Source organism: Podarcis pityusensis (assembly GCF_964106645.2).
Source record: "Podarcis pityusensis genome assembly, chromosome: 3".
NCBI classification, from domain to species: Eukaryota; Metazoa; Chordata; class Lepidosauria; order Squamata; family Lacertidae; genus Podarcis; species Podarcis pityusensis.
The window spans coordinates 77660155-77673689 of NC_138026.1; the positions used below are offsets into that span (position 1 = coordinate 77660155).

The window sequence follows — 13535 nt, forward strand, 5'->3', positions numbered from 1 at the left end:
AGCTGATAAGGGCTTAGCGGCTTGGGAAAAGGGGGGGGAGGAAAAAAACCCCGCAGGAACTCGCAAGACATTTTCGTCTTGTGAAGCAAGCCCATAGGAAATTCGTTTTGCGAAGCACCTCCAAAACGGAAAACCCTTTCGTCTAGCGGGTTTTCCGTCTTGCGAGGCATTCGTCTTGCGGGGCACCACTGTATATGTCTGTGCCTGCTTTACAAAATAGTGCCATGAATTCCCCTTCCCTGTGATGCTGCCTGGTTCTCTGTGTTTCTTGTATGTTGTCAATGTGAAAGAAATGACGCTGGTTTGTTCTGCCCAGGCTGGCTCCCTCTGTGTGATGGCGACATAGGGTCTGGCAGCATTCCAAAGAATGCTGGTAATGTATCTGACATGCTCACAGCATTTAGCATTTTTTCAAGCTGTGTGTGTTTTCCCCCAGACTGAGAATAATGCATCAAATATAGTTGCCATTTTGCCAGTGTAATGGTGATCTTTATGCATTGTAACTGAAGTGTAGGATTGCCCTACCCATTGATTGTTTCGCTTTCAACAAATAATTTTATTCAAACCAGAAATTATTTGCAGCTTTCAATTATAATTAGGGAATTACCTTCTTGCTATTGCATGTGGTTTTTTTAAAAACTTCAGTGATACATTTCCATAAATTAAAAAAAAAAATTTTTTTGGCAAATGATTTATGACAGCTTTAGTAGGTGAATATGATAGTAATACTTTAAAATCCAATGTCACTTCTGCCTTCCTATTACCTTTTAATAAGCTTAACTATGTATTATTGTTTTAGTAAGAATATTCAGTAAAGGCATTTTTCTAAATTTCTAGTTCTGATATGTATAGCATATTATACACTTAACTAGCTGGAGCTGAAGGTGAAAAAGCATTGCTATATATTTGTCTTAATGCTTTCTACATTTAGCAACTCTCCAACAGCTGATCTCAGAGACCATGGTACGATGGGCTCAAGAATCAGTCATAGAAGACCCAGAGTTGGTGAGGGCCATGTTCGTTTTGCTACATCGCCAATATGATGGAGTTGGTGGCCTGGTTCGAGCCTTGCCAAAGACATACACTATAAATGGCGTATCTGTGGAAGATACAATCAGCTTACTTGCTTCTCTTGGTCAGATCCGGTCTCTCCTCAGTGTCAGAATGGGAAAGGAAGAAGAGAAGCTTATGATTCGTGGATTAGGGTAAAACCCTTTTTCTTTTCCCTTAATTTGTTTGATTAATCTCTAGGTCTAATCAGTTATGGGGGGAAATGACTCTCATGAGCTTCCGTTTATTTTGAAGATATTCATACATTTTGAATGCGAAAAGATGAGCCACCACCATAGTGATTTCATGTGGCTTCTATCTATCACTGAATGCAGAGTAGCAGCCTGCATAATTTTTGCAGAGTATGCCCTAAAATTATTTCTCTTATATGACACGGTACTAAAGGGAAATAGTTAAAACAATTATTATTGCATTCTTATTTATTATTGTAAAGTGGTTGGTATATTTTTAAATATTTGATTTTTTTTCCCATCGTAGAGATATAATGAACAATAAAGTTTTTTACCAACATCCTAATCTTATGAGAGCATTGGGTATGCATGAGACTGTGATGGAGGTAATGGTGAACGTACTTGGAGGAGGAGAGTCAAAGGTAAGAAGACATTTTAAATATTGACTGTAATGCCAGATATAGACTGTGTACACACTATGCCTTTAAAGCACATTTGAACCACATTCTTTCCCTCACAGAATTCTGAGCACTGTAGTTTACCTCTCACAGAGCTACAATTCCCAGAAACTCTTAGCAAACCACAGTGCCCAGAATTCGTGGAGGGGAACAAAATGTGCTTTGAAGGTGCTTTAAAGGTAGAGTGGGTACACAGCTTATAGTTAGCAGCTTAACTTTCATTAAGGGCCAAAATCCAGTTCCAATGAAGGAGAGACATATGATGAATCAGGCTCCTAGATGCATTTATTGTTGTTTAGTCAAAACCGACTCTTCACGACCCCATGGACCAGAGCACGCCAGGCACTCCTGTCTTCCACTGCCTCCTGCAGTTTGGTCAAACTCATGCTGGTAGCTTCGAGATGCGCATCAGTTCCTAGAATTGGAGCCCCAATCCTAAATTCAACATGCATCCAAGTGCGGATGTAGTATCTGGGCTACATTCTTTTAATGGAATGTGACCCCCTTCCAGACTGGAAGGAAATCCATTGTAAATAGGCAGCATCCATACTCAAGATACGTATCTCAATTTATACCTTCATTTCTTTGCTCTACCAGGTAGTGAGCACATGATTCTCCTTAGCTTGGTATGTTTTGGAAGCAGAAATTGGTGAATGGAGAGGAAGGCTGAAAGCATCCTCCTCTGTATCGACCTCTTTCTCTTCCCCCATGTGCATTGGATACCGCCCTTAAGAATTTACTTGGAAAAAAACACCATGCCCCTTTTGGTATAAAGATATAAAAACTATTCGTTGTGGTTCTGTGTCTAATTAAATTTTAATTAAACGTAAAAATGAGTGTGGTGCTATATTTTCTTACTGATACAGAAAAATTCCTAAGTATTGGTTTAATCCTGACTGCATATGAAATTCAAAGACAAACAAGATAGAAAGAGCTTTAAGTGTGTTAGTATCTAGCAGGGGTCAGCAACCTTTTTCAGCTGTGGGCCGGTTCACCGTCCCTCAGACCATGTGGTGGGCTGGACTATATTTTTTTTGGGGGGGAATGAACGAATTCCTATGCCCCACAAATAACCCAGAGATGCATATTAAATAAAAGCACACATTCTATTCATGTAAAAACATGCTGATTCCTGGACCGTCCACAGGCTGGATTGAGAAGGCGACTGGGCCGCATCCGGCCCACGGGCCTTAGGTTGCCTACCCCTGGTATATAGTGATCCTCAAAATATTAATTTGAAGGGCACTTAAGATGAACTCATGATTTTAAATTAAAGCTAAATTAAGCTAAATTATTTTTGTTGCATTTTGATTTCTGCAGAGGGCCTCCACTTGCGAATAGATCAGAAATGTGTAGTGTTCCAAATGCCTGTTTGGAAGATACGCAGAAGAAATAACTTGCAGGACCATGTTTTGTAAAATAAGGAATTTTTGGCAGCTGCAAAAATTCACAAAACACATTAAAAATATTAAAATGCAGAGTGTTGTTGTTTTTTTTACAAACTGTTCTATTTTTCTAACATAGTATTGTTTGTCTAGGAAATCACCTTTCCTAAGATGGTGGCAAATTGCTGTCGTTTTCTATGTTATTTTTGCCGCATCAGCAGGCAGAATCAAAAGGCTATGTTTGATCATCTTAGCTATCTTTTGGAAAACAGCAGTGTTGGGCTTGGTAAGTATTCTAAAGAGTCTTCTGTCCCTTCAATTCACAACCCATATATTCTGTTGTTGTCTAAGAAGTCTTTGGAGTCCACAGGTTGTGGATTGCACCTTTGTTCAAAGCCCCAGCATGTTAGTGAGTCGCTTTGCATTCACTACCACAGTAGTTGTACAGAACAGCCTGCCCAGAACAGATTTTTCTATACTGGACGTGTGAAGCAAAGTGTTTTTTTATGATACTGTTACTAAATTATATTAAAAATTGTAATGACATTGACTGAACAAAAAGTACATAGGTTCATTTTAAAAATTAAGAACCTCACCTATAACATGAAACCTGTGTCCTTTGGGTAGTAATTTTGCTTAGCTGTGATATTTATTTGTAAGCCATGCTACTTCTTTACATTTTACATACTAGGGTTGCCATATTTCAAACAGTGGAAATCCAGGCAGAAAAGTTGTTGAGTTTGCCCAAAGTTGTTGAGCGAAAAGAAAAGTGCTGTCCAGATTTTCCCAGACATTTGGACAATTTCCATCTGGACACTGCTGATGAATGCAGTATTCCAGACATGTCTGCAAAATTCCGGACGTATGGCACACCTATTATATACATTAAACATTTCTGAAATGTTCTCTTAACAGCATCCCCTTCTATGCGTGGATCAACTCCTTTGGATGTTGCAGCAGCATCTGTAATGGATAATAATGAGCTTGCACTAGCTTTGCGGGAACCTGATCTAGAAAAGGTAAACCAGCTTCTGAATAGCTAACTATATTTTTATACATATGTATCTTGCATATCTTCGTAAGCATCTATTTACTAATGAAATACAGTAGTAGCCATCGAAATGCCACAGCACAAGGGTACAGAACCTATCAGCATCCAAATGTTGCTGGTCTGCAGTTCTCATTATCCCAGACCATTGGTGCTGCTTGCTGGGGCTGATGGGAGTTGGAATCCAAAATCTGAAGACTCTCTCAGATACCCTTCCCTGTCATAAGATTTCCACATCCATGTTGCTTACCATAGGATTATAATCTCCTGTAAGACTTGCAACCTCGCTACCTCCCAGCAACTGAACAGCTGACTGTCATCAACAGCATCATCATTCTGTGATTCCAAGATTCACTCAGAAACTGTTAATGACATTGATCTGCTTTGGAAGAGTCCCACTGGATCAGAGCAAAAGCCTGCTTAGTCCAGCTTCCTGCTCCTACAGTGACCAACCAGATGCCTCTAGGAAGCCCACAAGTAGTTCATGAACATTCTTCTCCTACTTGTGTCTTCAAATGCCTCTGATACCAGAGCTAATAAATAGCTGCCATGACTAATAGCCATTGATGAGTAAAAATTTGGACCTGGGTATTCATAGTGCTGCAGAATGTGGCCCCATCCTACAGGATCTATGTGAAAATCTATTTCCATCTCTGAGTTGCTGTTTCTTGATCAGATATCTTACATGACCTTATTTTAAATGTGTGGAGGTACGTATTCATTTTCAAACTAGATTTTAATTTTCAGTTTAATTACAGAGGAACACGACCTGGGTGGAAAAGCAGATCTGTGAATAATCAGCATGAATAAATAAGCTTGTGGTAATCATCTTTAAAAGAGTAGAGAAGTGAAGTGTTCTTTGGGAAAATCAATGAATAGATCACTGATGCAGGAGAAAAATCAACGCTGCACAAATTTTACATAATTGGGAGAAGTTCAAAGGAAGTTCAGCATGTTTACAGTTCTTTGAATTCAGTGGAGCTTAAGTATGCTCCCCCCCCCAAAGTGCACCCCATTCATTAATTTGTGCCAGCAGCTTATCAGACAGTCACATGATGTTAAGGTCTCACGTTTGTCTAGATTTTTCACTAGATCATAGAATTGTAGAGTTGGAAGAGACCTTGAGGGTCACGTAGTCCAACCCCCTGCAATGCAGGAATCTCAATAGAAGTATCCATGACAGATGGCCGTCTGCTTAAAAACCTCCAATGAAGGAATGTCCATAACCTCCTGAGCAAGTTTGTTTCACTGTCAAACAGCTCTGTCAGAATGGTTTTCCTGATGTTTCGTCAGATTCTCCTTTCTTGTAACTTGACTCCATGGGTTTGGGTCCTACCCTCCATAGCAGGAGAAAACAAGCTTGCTCCACCTTTCATGTGACAGTTGTTGAGATATGGTATTTGAAGATGGCTATCAAATCTCTTCTCAGTCTCCTCAACCGTTCCTCATAAAGCCTCTCCTCCTCAAGGAGGGGAGGTGTTGTGGGCGGGACGCAATTACTGCGTCATGCAGGGGGCGTTATGCCCCCTGCCCAACCGGGCGGCTTGGAGGGGGCGTGGTGTGCGGTTTAAGATACCGCTGCGCCAGCCATTCTGCCTCACTTTTCACCTTCTCGTCGCGAGTCACCCACCCACCACTCCCTTAGGGCTTAGCTTTTCGCTTGACCTTGCTATGGACCTTTGGTTGGTCGCCCAGGTTGCCCAGGGGGCCTGGTAGGAATTTTTCCAACTGGCATTAGGCCTTTGGTTTTTTTTTTGCCTACCTCGTAGCAATCGTCACAACTTTCTTGGTATTTGGCGGTTAGGCATTGGACTGTGTTGTTGGTGTGTGGAAGGGCTAGGTGTGGCTATCGCCTACCCCTTCAAATTTGAGTATTCCGTTAAAGGAATCCGGCGGTCGTGGATCCTGTCCGATGCCTGTGTGGCGGGGGGCCATGGCACGACCCTCGATGACATCAGGGGAGAGCTTACAGTTGTATTAGCATCAACAGGCTCCACCTTCTGGTGAATAAACCCCCTTTAGGCTCACCCCTCTCTGAGTGGTCCAATGCCTAAGCCAATACCTTCTCACTTGCTGTAATCAAGTGAGTTGTGGCCTTTTCTTGCCCATTAACCTTATACACTGTGTCCATGTGTCTTTATTCCACAAAGCGGGGATCGGGTCCTTGAACCACAATGATTGGTTTCTAGAGCCTTTATCATCTTGGTTGCCCTCCTCTGCACACATTTCAGCTTGTCAATATCCTTCCTAAATTGTGGAACCCAGAACTGGACACAGTATTCCAGGTGTGGTCTGACCAAGGCAGAAGAGAGCAGGACTATGACTTCCCTTCATTTGGACACTATACTTCTTGTTGATGCAGCCTAGAATAGCATTAGTTTTTCTTTGGGTTTTTTCTGCTGCTGCAATAGCCAGTCTATTGAAAAGGGAGTAAAAGAGGACTTCCTATTAGAATACTGGCTTGAGCTTTTTCTTCTTTTTTTGCAGTAAATGCCTCTTTTGTTTAATTTTGCCTTGTTCTTAGGTAGTCCGCTACTTGGCTGGATGTGGTTTGCAAAGCTGCTCATTGCTGATTTCTAAAGGTTACCCAGATATTGGATGGAACCCAGTGGAAGGAGAACGATACTTGGATTTTCTTCGTTTTGCTGTTTTTTGCAATGGTACTGTAGGAGCCTATTAATTTTGTACCACTATTGTTGTTCCCAAATAATTATATAAACCTTTGACTATCACTGCTACTAATGCACCAAATTAAGTGGAGCTCCTCTTGTGTTTTATGTCACCAGCCTTTCTCATTTGTTTTGAAGGGCTAAAACTGGGAAACATTATTTTGTATTCTATTTTTTAAACATGGCAACAGTTATATTGCTTTCTGTTTTGCTATGTGTCTGTGTAACTGCGACATCAATTTTCTAATTATTCTCCTTTTGTTCTTTGCTGATTTGTAAGTGGTGTGTTGTATGTGCAAGTGGCTGCGGGGCAAGCTTTTGCAGAATATTGCAATCATTGATAAAACATTAGCCTTTACAAATCTGAATATGCAGGCTCTAGATTGCAATGATTTCAAGATGACTGTTCTTTACCTTGAACCAGGGTGGCTAAGAATATGATGAAAGTACTGCTGTAGCAAAGAGGTTGAAGAAACAAAAGAGTGAACTAAAATAAGCATTTGGTAACACTGGATGAGTGTTAAAATTCATCTATATTCACACTCCAAGTGTCCATTTCAACTCCCTTCCCCCAATTGTTATTCACCCTAGCCCCTTATTTTTTGTCCATGTTTCTTTCACTTTTCTACTTCCCAACAATATGTCAGAAATCCGAAAGTCCTCTAAACGGCTTGTAAAGGTTGATTTGGCTAGGCATTCCAGTGTTTCCCGATCTGGATATAGTGGGGTTGTCCTACTTGCAGCCAGAACAATAACGGTCACCTTCACAGCTTACTTAGACATGGGTTTCTCCCATCACACTTAGGAGGCTGTCATTACAGCTGGATCGTGTAATGAATAAAATCTCTGCTTCATCTGGCACAGCAACATGGTGCTGGTACCTGTTCATCTAGGCTTGTTCCTACCCCCATGTAAGCCCTGGATTGTGACTTTGGCTGTGGCCTTCCTTACTGACTGTAGGAGAGAGCGTTGAAGAGAATGCCAATGTGGTGGTAAGACTGCTCATTCGACGTCCTGAATGTTTTGGACCAGCACTGAGAGGAGAAGGTGGAAATGGCCTGCTTGCTGCCATGGAGGAAGCCATAAACATATCAGAAGACCCCACAAGAGATGGACCTTCACCAAGTAGTGGATCCAATAAAACACTGTAGGTAGTAAAGAAGGGGTTAACTTCCCCAGACCTATTTTGTAATAGGTCTTACAGAATTTAGTTTTCTAAAATAAGGCTTTATTCATAATTTGCAAATACTTTGTCAGCTGCCAAACCTAACAGGTTTCTAAATGCAATTGTCCCCAAGTATTCAACATTTGAAACTTTTGGGAGTATTCGTAATAATAGTACATTTTCTGTAAATCAGAATAGTAATATTTTATTATACCACAAATAGGCAGATATTTGTCTTGAATTTGACATCTTCTATTACTCCTGAATCAGTACCATAATTCACCATAGGAATGGGATATATCAATGTATTACTAAGATGCTTTGGAAAATAAATACTGTATAATTAATTTTGGGGCAGATCAGTCGTCTTTCCATGGTTCTTAAATATCAGATGGTGTAAGTCCTTTTATTGCAGGTGTGGGAGGAAGGGTTTAAGGCTGGGCCAAATAACTCCTCCCTATACACCTTTCATGGGACCATCTCTCATGAAAAAGTGTGTAATTACCAGAGGGAGGGCAAATTCTAAGAACTTTGGGGGATTGGCTTACCTTTGAAGAGGAGATGGCCAAGCCTCACACCTCTTTTTAGAGACAGAAAAACACACCCACCCTTTGCCACCACTTGAGGTAACAGCTTACCTGCCTTCAGTGTTCCCTTTGTGGTTTGAGTCACAGTTCCCCATGAAGGTAATCTTCACTGAATTAGCATAGGGCTTGCAGTGACTACATGTGGATGGCTCATTACATAAATGTAAAAGAGATACCCCAAGCTACATTTTCTTGTGGAGCAATGTTAGAAGTTTATATAACTGGACTCCAGAGTCAGTCTGAGGCAATTATTATTAGATATGCCAGGGATAAAACCTAGTCTTGCTTTTGTAACAAAGTTAAACTTCCATAACAAATTCCTCGCTGACCCTCTATTTTTCTTCCTGTTGGGAAAAAAAATTAAACAGAAGTGAGGTGGAAGAAGAAGATGATACCATTCACATGGGAAATGCCATCATGACCTTTTATGCTGCTTTGATTGATCTCCTAGGACGCTGTGCTCCAGAAATGCATGTAGGTTCTGTTGTTTACTAGTGTTTATCATCCTTGTTGAACATCTACTTGCTGCTAATTGGTTAAAATCAGAGCACAGGTTTAATAGTACTGCTGTTTCTGAATGGGTATCAAGTTGTAAGTTGCTGCTGCTGTTGGTATACCCTTGAGTATGATTTTTGGCTTTATCCATTCAGACTTTTTTAAGCATAACAGCACTTTAGCGTAAAGGAAAATGCAACCATTGACACCGTTACCTCTTCAGTTCTAAGTGAGTAAGGCTTTCCAAACATACTTAACACGAGCACTGCAACTTTCCAACCTAGTTTCAATATACTGTGTGTCAGATGACTGTACCATAACTCTAGCTTCTCATGAATACCTGTATGTTATGTTATGTATGTATGTTAAGCTTTGCTGTTCAATGTATGTATCCTGCTGTAGGCCCCCAGTGTTCTAGATTTTTAAATCATTGTTTGAAATCAATACTGTTACTCTCTTGCTTATGAATAATATGCATACATATTATAATATCAGTTATATAAACACATGTTTGCATTACTCCTTCGTTAGCTAATCCATGCTGGCAAAGGGGAAGCAATTAGAATAAGATCCATTCTGCGGTCTTTGATTCCTTTGGAAGATTTGGTGGGTGTGATTAGCATTCCTTTCCACATGCCAACAATAGCAAAAGGTAAGAAAAGTGTTCCATTTTTCTTTCTGATATGTTCTAACACAAAAAACTTGACTGATTTAGAATACCTTTTTTCTCAAATATGTATGAAAATTAAAATGGAAATGAAATATACACCTGAAACAGAAATTCACACTGACTTTCCATTGCATGAGCCTCTCACTTGTAGAATTGCAGGAGTATGGGATTATCAAATAGTGGTTCGAAGATAGTAAACCAGGGGTCAGCAAACTTTTTCAGCAGGGGGCTGGTCCACTGTCACTCAGACCTTGTGAGGAGCCAGACTATATTTTGAAGGGGGGGGGGGGAATGAACTAATTCCTATGCCGCAGAAATAACCCAGAGATGCATTTTAAATAAAAGGGCACATTCTACTCATGTAAAAACACGCTGATTCCAGGACTATCCACGGGCCGGATTGAGAAGGTGACTGGGCCACATCCAGCCCCTGGGCCTTAGTTTGCCTACCCATGTAGTAAACCAATAACTACATGTTCAGTATCAGTATTTGCAATAACAAGGATGCCATAGTGCTTGTGATTGGAATGATTTAGGTTTTATCTGCCAAATTCCCTTTATTCAGTCAAGAAAATGGGTAAGCCATGTAGAGGATGTCTAGAGGATGTTCATATACTCATTCTTCTTGGCAGGAAGTAGTTCTGTTATGCAATCATATATCCTAATAGTGATCTCAGTTCTCTGAGAGCCGGTCCTTATGTAGGCAAGTTGGTACCATCAATGCTCAAGAGGGAGGTATGATACCATAAGTCTTGGGAGATTCCCAGGTTTGCTGATACAGAAAAATATTCAGGGGAAACAAGCCATTTGAGGATTGAACATGCTCAGTGGACATGGACTGTTGGCTGACTAATGTGGGGTGAGAATGGAAAAACTAGCGGGGAGGAGGAATGAATTGGATCGCCCGAAATCCTGAACAGAAGCACTCCATGCTGCAACATTTTGTTGCAGGTACCATTTGCTTGTATCAGTACCAGAAATCTGTGTAATTGATTTTTTTTTTTCAGATGGTACTGTGGTGGAACCTGATATGTCAGAGGGGTTTTGCCCAGACCACAAGGCAGCCATGGTATTGTTCCTTGACAGGGTCTATGGGATTGAAGACCAGGATTTTCTTCTACACCTTCTTGAAGTTGGCTTTCTGCCAGATCTTCGTGCTGCTGCTTCATTAGATACGGTAACAATTAACTTTTGATTACTAGGTTCTCTCTTTGATCTAGATCTATACCATGCATATATTTCTGACTTCTCGAAAATGATAAGGAAAGTTTTTGCAATACTCTAGAATTGAGTATTGAAAGTTGGGAGACTTGACTTCAAATTCCATGGATGTATTGTATAACTTTAGACAAATTCATTTTTTCATGTAAGATATTATTATCTACTAATAATAAACAAATGTTTAGATAAATTCAGAGCACAAAGCCATTGAAGCAGTATAAAGTAAAAAAAGAAGAATAAACTGCAGAAACACAAAATCTGTGAACAATAAAATAGGGTTTTTTAAATAAAAAAATCAATCTCTAAAACAGCAAAACACTTCATAAAATATAAAATTAATCTTCCATAAATGACTGGGTTACACCTCAGAAGTGCCTAAACAAAAATGTAGTAGGTACGTAAACATCATTGTATGGCACTCTCAGCAGTTCACACCATCTGAGGAGCTCGTAATTACATTACATTACATTACATTACATTACACAGGCATTTTGTAAATTAATTATATTGACCGTGCTTATTTTTATTGTTTTATATTTTGTGATTACAGACAGCTGAATCTTCCAAGTAAAACAATGGGAAATGAAATATGAAATAATAAACATGTTATGTGATTTTAGCAAATACATGAGTTGTTTAAATATTGAAAACAAATGGCAGAGGAAAGCAAAACAAGTCCAGCACACTCATAATGTCCTTTTATTCCTATAAAAATCCATCTTGCCTTCCTTGAAAGCAAACCTAATAGATTGTCATCATGTTACTATGTAACCATTTTGTATACAACAAAACTTACCTACCTTAATAGCTTTACAATTTATTTTATAGGTTGCTCTGAGTGCTACAGATATGGCCCTGGCTCTCAATCGGTACCTCTGCACTGCTGTTTTGCCTTTATTAACTAGATGTGCTCCTCTTTTTGCTGGCACAGAACACCATGCTTCCCTTATAGATTCCTTGCTACATACTGTGTACCGACTTTCCAAGGGCTGCTCTCTTACCAAAGCTCAACGGGACTCTATTGAAGAGTGCCTACTCTCCATATGTGGGTAAGTGTATACTTCTGGGATTTATAGGAAAATTAGTTTCTAGAGCGAAAGTGTCTCTTAATAACATTGGCGATAAATTTTTTAATGTTTGATATTTTATCGTGTTTTTAGTATTCTGTTGGGAGCCGCCCAATATATTGTATATTATAATCCCAATATGTCACATCCCTGATAATGTACTCAAGATAATAATAATAATAATAATAATAATAATAATAATATATTATCTGTACGCCGCCCATCTGGCTGGGTTTCCCCAGCCACTCTTGGCGGCTTCCAGCAAAGATTAAAATACATTAAAGATGCTTTGAATGTACTCAGGATGCTTTGAAATAGCAACAGAACATTACACCTCTTTGGGATTAAATCCCATTGAACTAAGAATATTCATAGGGTTGGATTGGAATGGATGAATACAAGTTTATGGGTTTCTTAAAATTATTCTCATAAGTCATAAGGGAATCCAAAGAAATACAACAAAGTATAATCAGACATGTGTAGAATAAACTCTACACTGTTTGGATAAGGTCTGCAAAGTAGGTTGCTTGCTATTCTCCAACAGAAGAACACATTTTCTACTCACTTTCTTCTTTCTACTTGCAGTCAGCTGAGGCCTTCAATGATGCAACATTTGTTGAGAAGATTAGTGTTTGATATTCCACTGCTAAATGAGCATGCAAAGATGCCTCTTAAGGTGAGTGTGGTCTTTAATCTTCCCTTTCAGAATATACAACTGCCACTTACCATCATCCTTCAGAACCTAGATCTGATAACAGCATTTTGACTACACTGTGAAGCAAAAACATTTCGTCACAGTCATTTACATCCAGCACAATCTTTAAAACAGATCACATTATGATGATGATTATATTGCCCTATACCTGGAGGTCTTAGGGTGGTTCACAGAAACCCTTCTATAGTTTTTTGGAATGATACTAGGTATGAAATTGTGGTTCGAGGACCTGACCCCCGCGATGTGAAATAAATACACAAGGACACGTGATATAAGGTTAATGGGCAAGAAAAGGCCACAACTTTATTGATTACAGCAGTGAAAAGGTATTGGCTTAGGCATTGGATGTCTAAAACAAGGGGGTTTATTCACCAGTAGGTGGAGCCTGTTGATGCTAATCCAACTATAGGCTCTCCCCTGATGTCACCGGGGGTCGTGCCATGGCCTCCCGCCAAGCAGACATCGGACAGAGTACACGGCCGCCAGATTCCTTTAACGGAATACCCAAAAATTGAAGGCATAGGCGATGGCCACACCCAGCCCTTCGACAAACCACAACACATTATTCCAATGCCTAACCTACCCACCAATACCACAAAAGTTGTGACGATTGCTACGAGGTAGGCGAAAAAACCAAAAAGCCTAATGCCAAATGGAAAAATTCCTAGACAACCAGGGCGACCAACCTAAGGTCCATAGCAAGGCCAAAGAACAAAGACCCTGAGGTAAAAGGGAGTGGAGGGTGGGTGACTCACGACGAGAGGACGGAGAAGAATGAGGCCGAGGAGAGGCTGGCACCGCCGCAAAAGGCTGC

The 13535-nt window shown here is 40.1% G+C and overlaps 1 protein-coding gene across 18 annotated transcripts in view; it reads left to right on the plus strand.

Annotated features, from left to right (window-relative positions):
- The window catches only part of RYR2 (ryanodine receptor 2), a 260198-nt gene that overhangs the window by 146341 nt on the left and 100322 nt on the right, over positions 1-13535 (plus strand). For all 18 annotated transcript variants that reach the window (XM_080997555.1, XM_080997568.1, XM_080997565.1 and 15 more), the window contains 11 exons: positions 932-1205; positions 1549-1663; positions 3238-3370; positions 4000-4103; positions 6657-6792; positions 7762-7948; positions 8922-9027; positions 9580-9700; positions 10726-10895; positions 11768-11988; positions 12592-12682. In XM_080997555.1, coding sequence (XP_080853681.1) covers positions 932-1205; positions 1549-1663; positions 3238-3370; positions 4000-4103; positions 6657-6792; positions 7762-7948; positions 8922-9027; positions 9580-9700; positions 10726-10895; positions 11768-11988; positions 12592-12682 — 1658 coding nt within the window. The remainder of the gene's footprint in view (positions 1-931; positions 1206-1548; positions 1664-3237; positions 3371-3999; positions 4104-6656; positions 6793-7761; positions 7949-8921; positions 9028-9579; positions 9701-10725; positions 10896-11767; positions 11989-12591; positions 12683-13535) is intronic.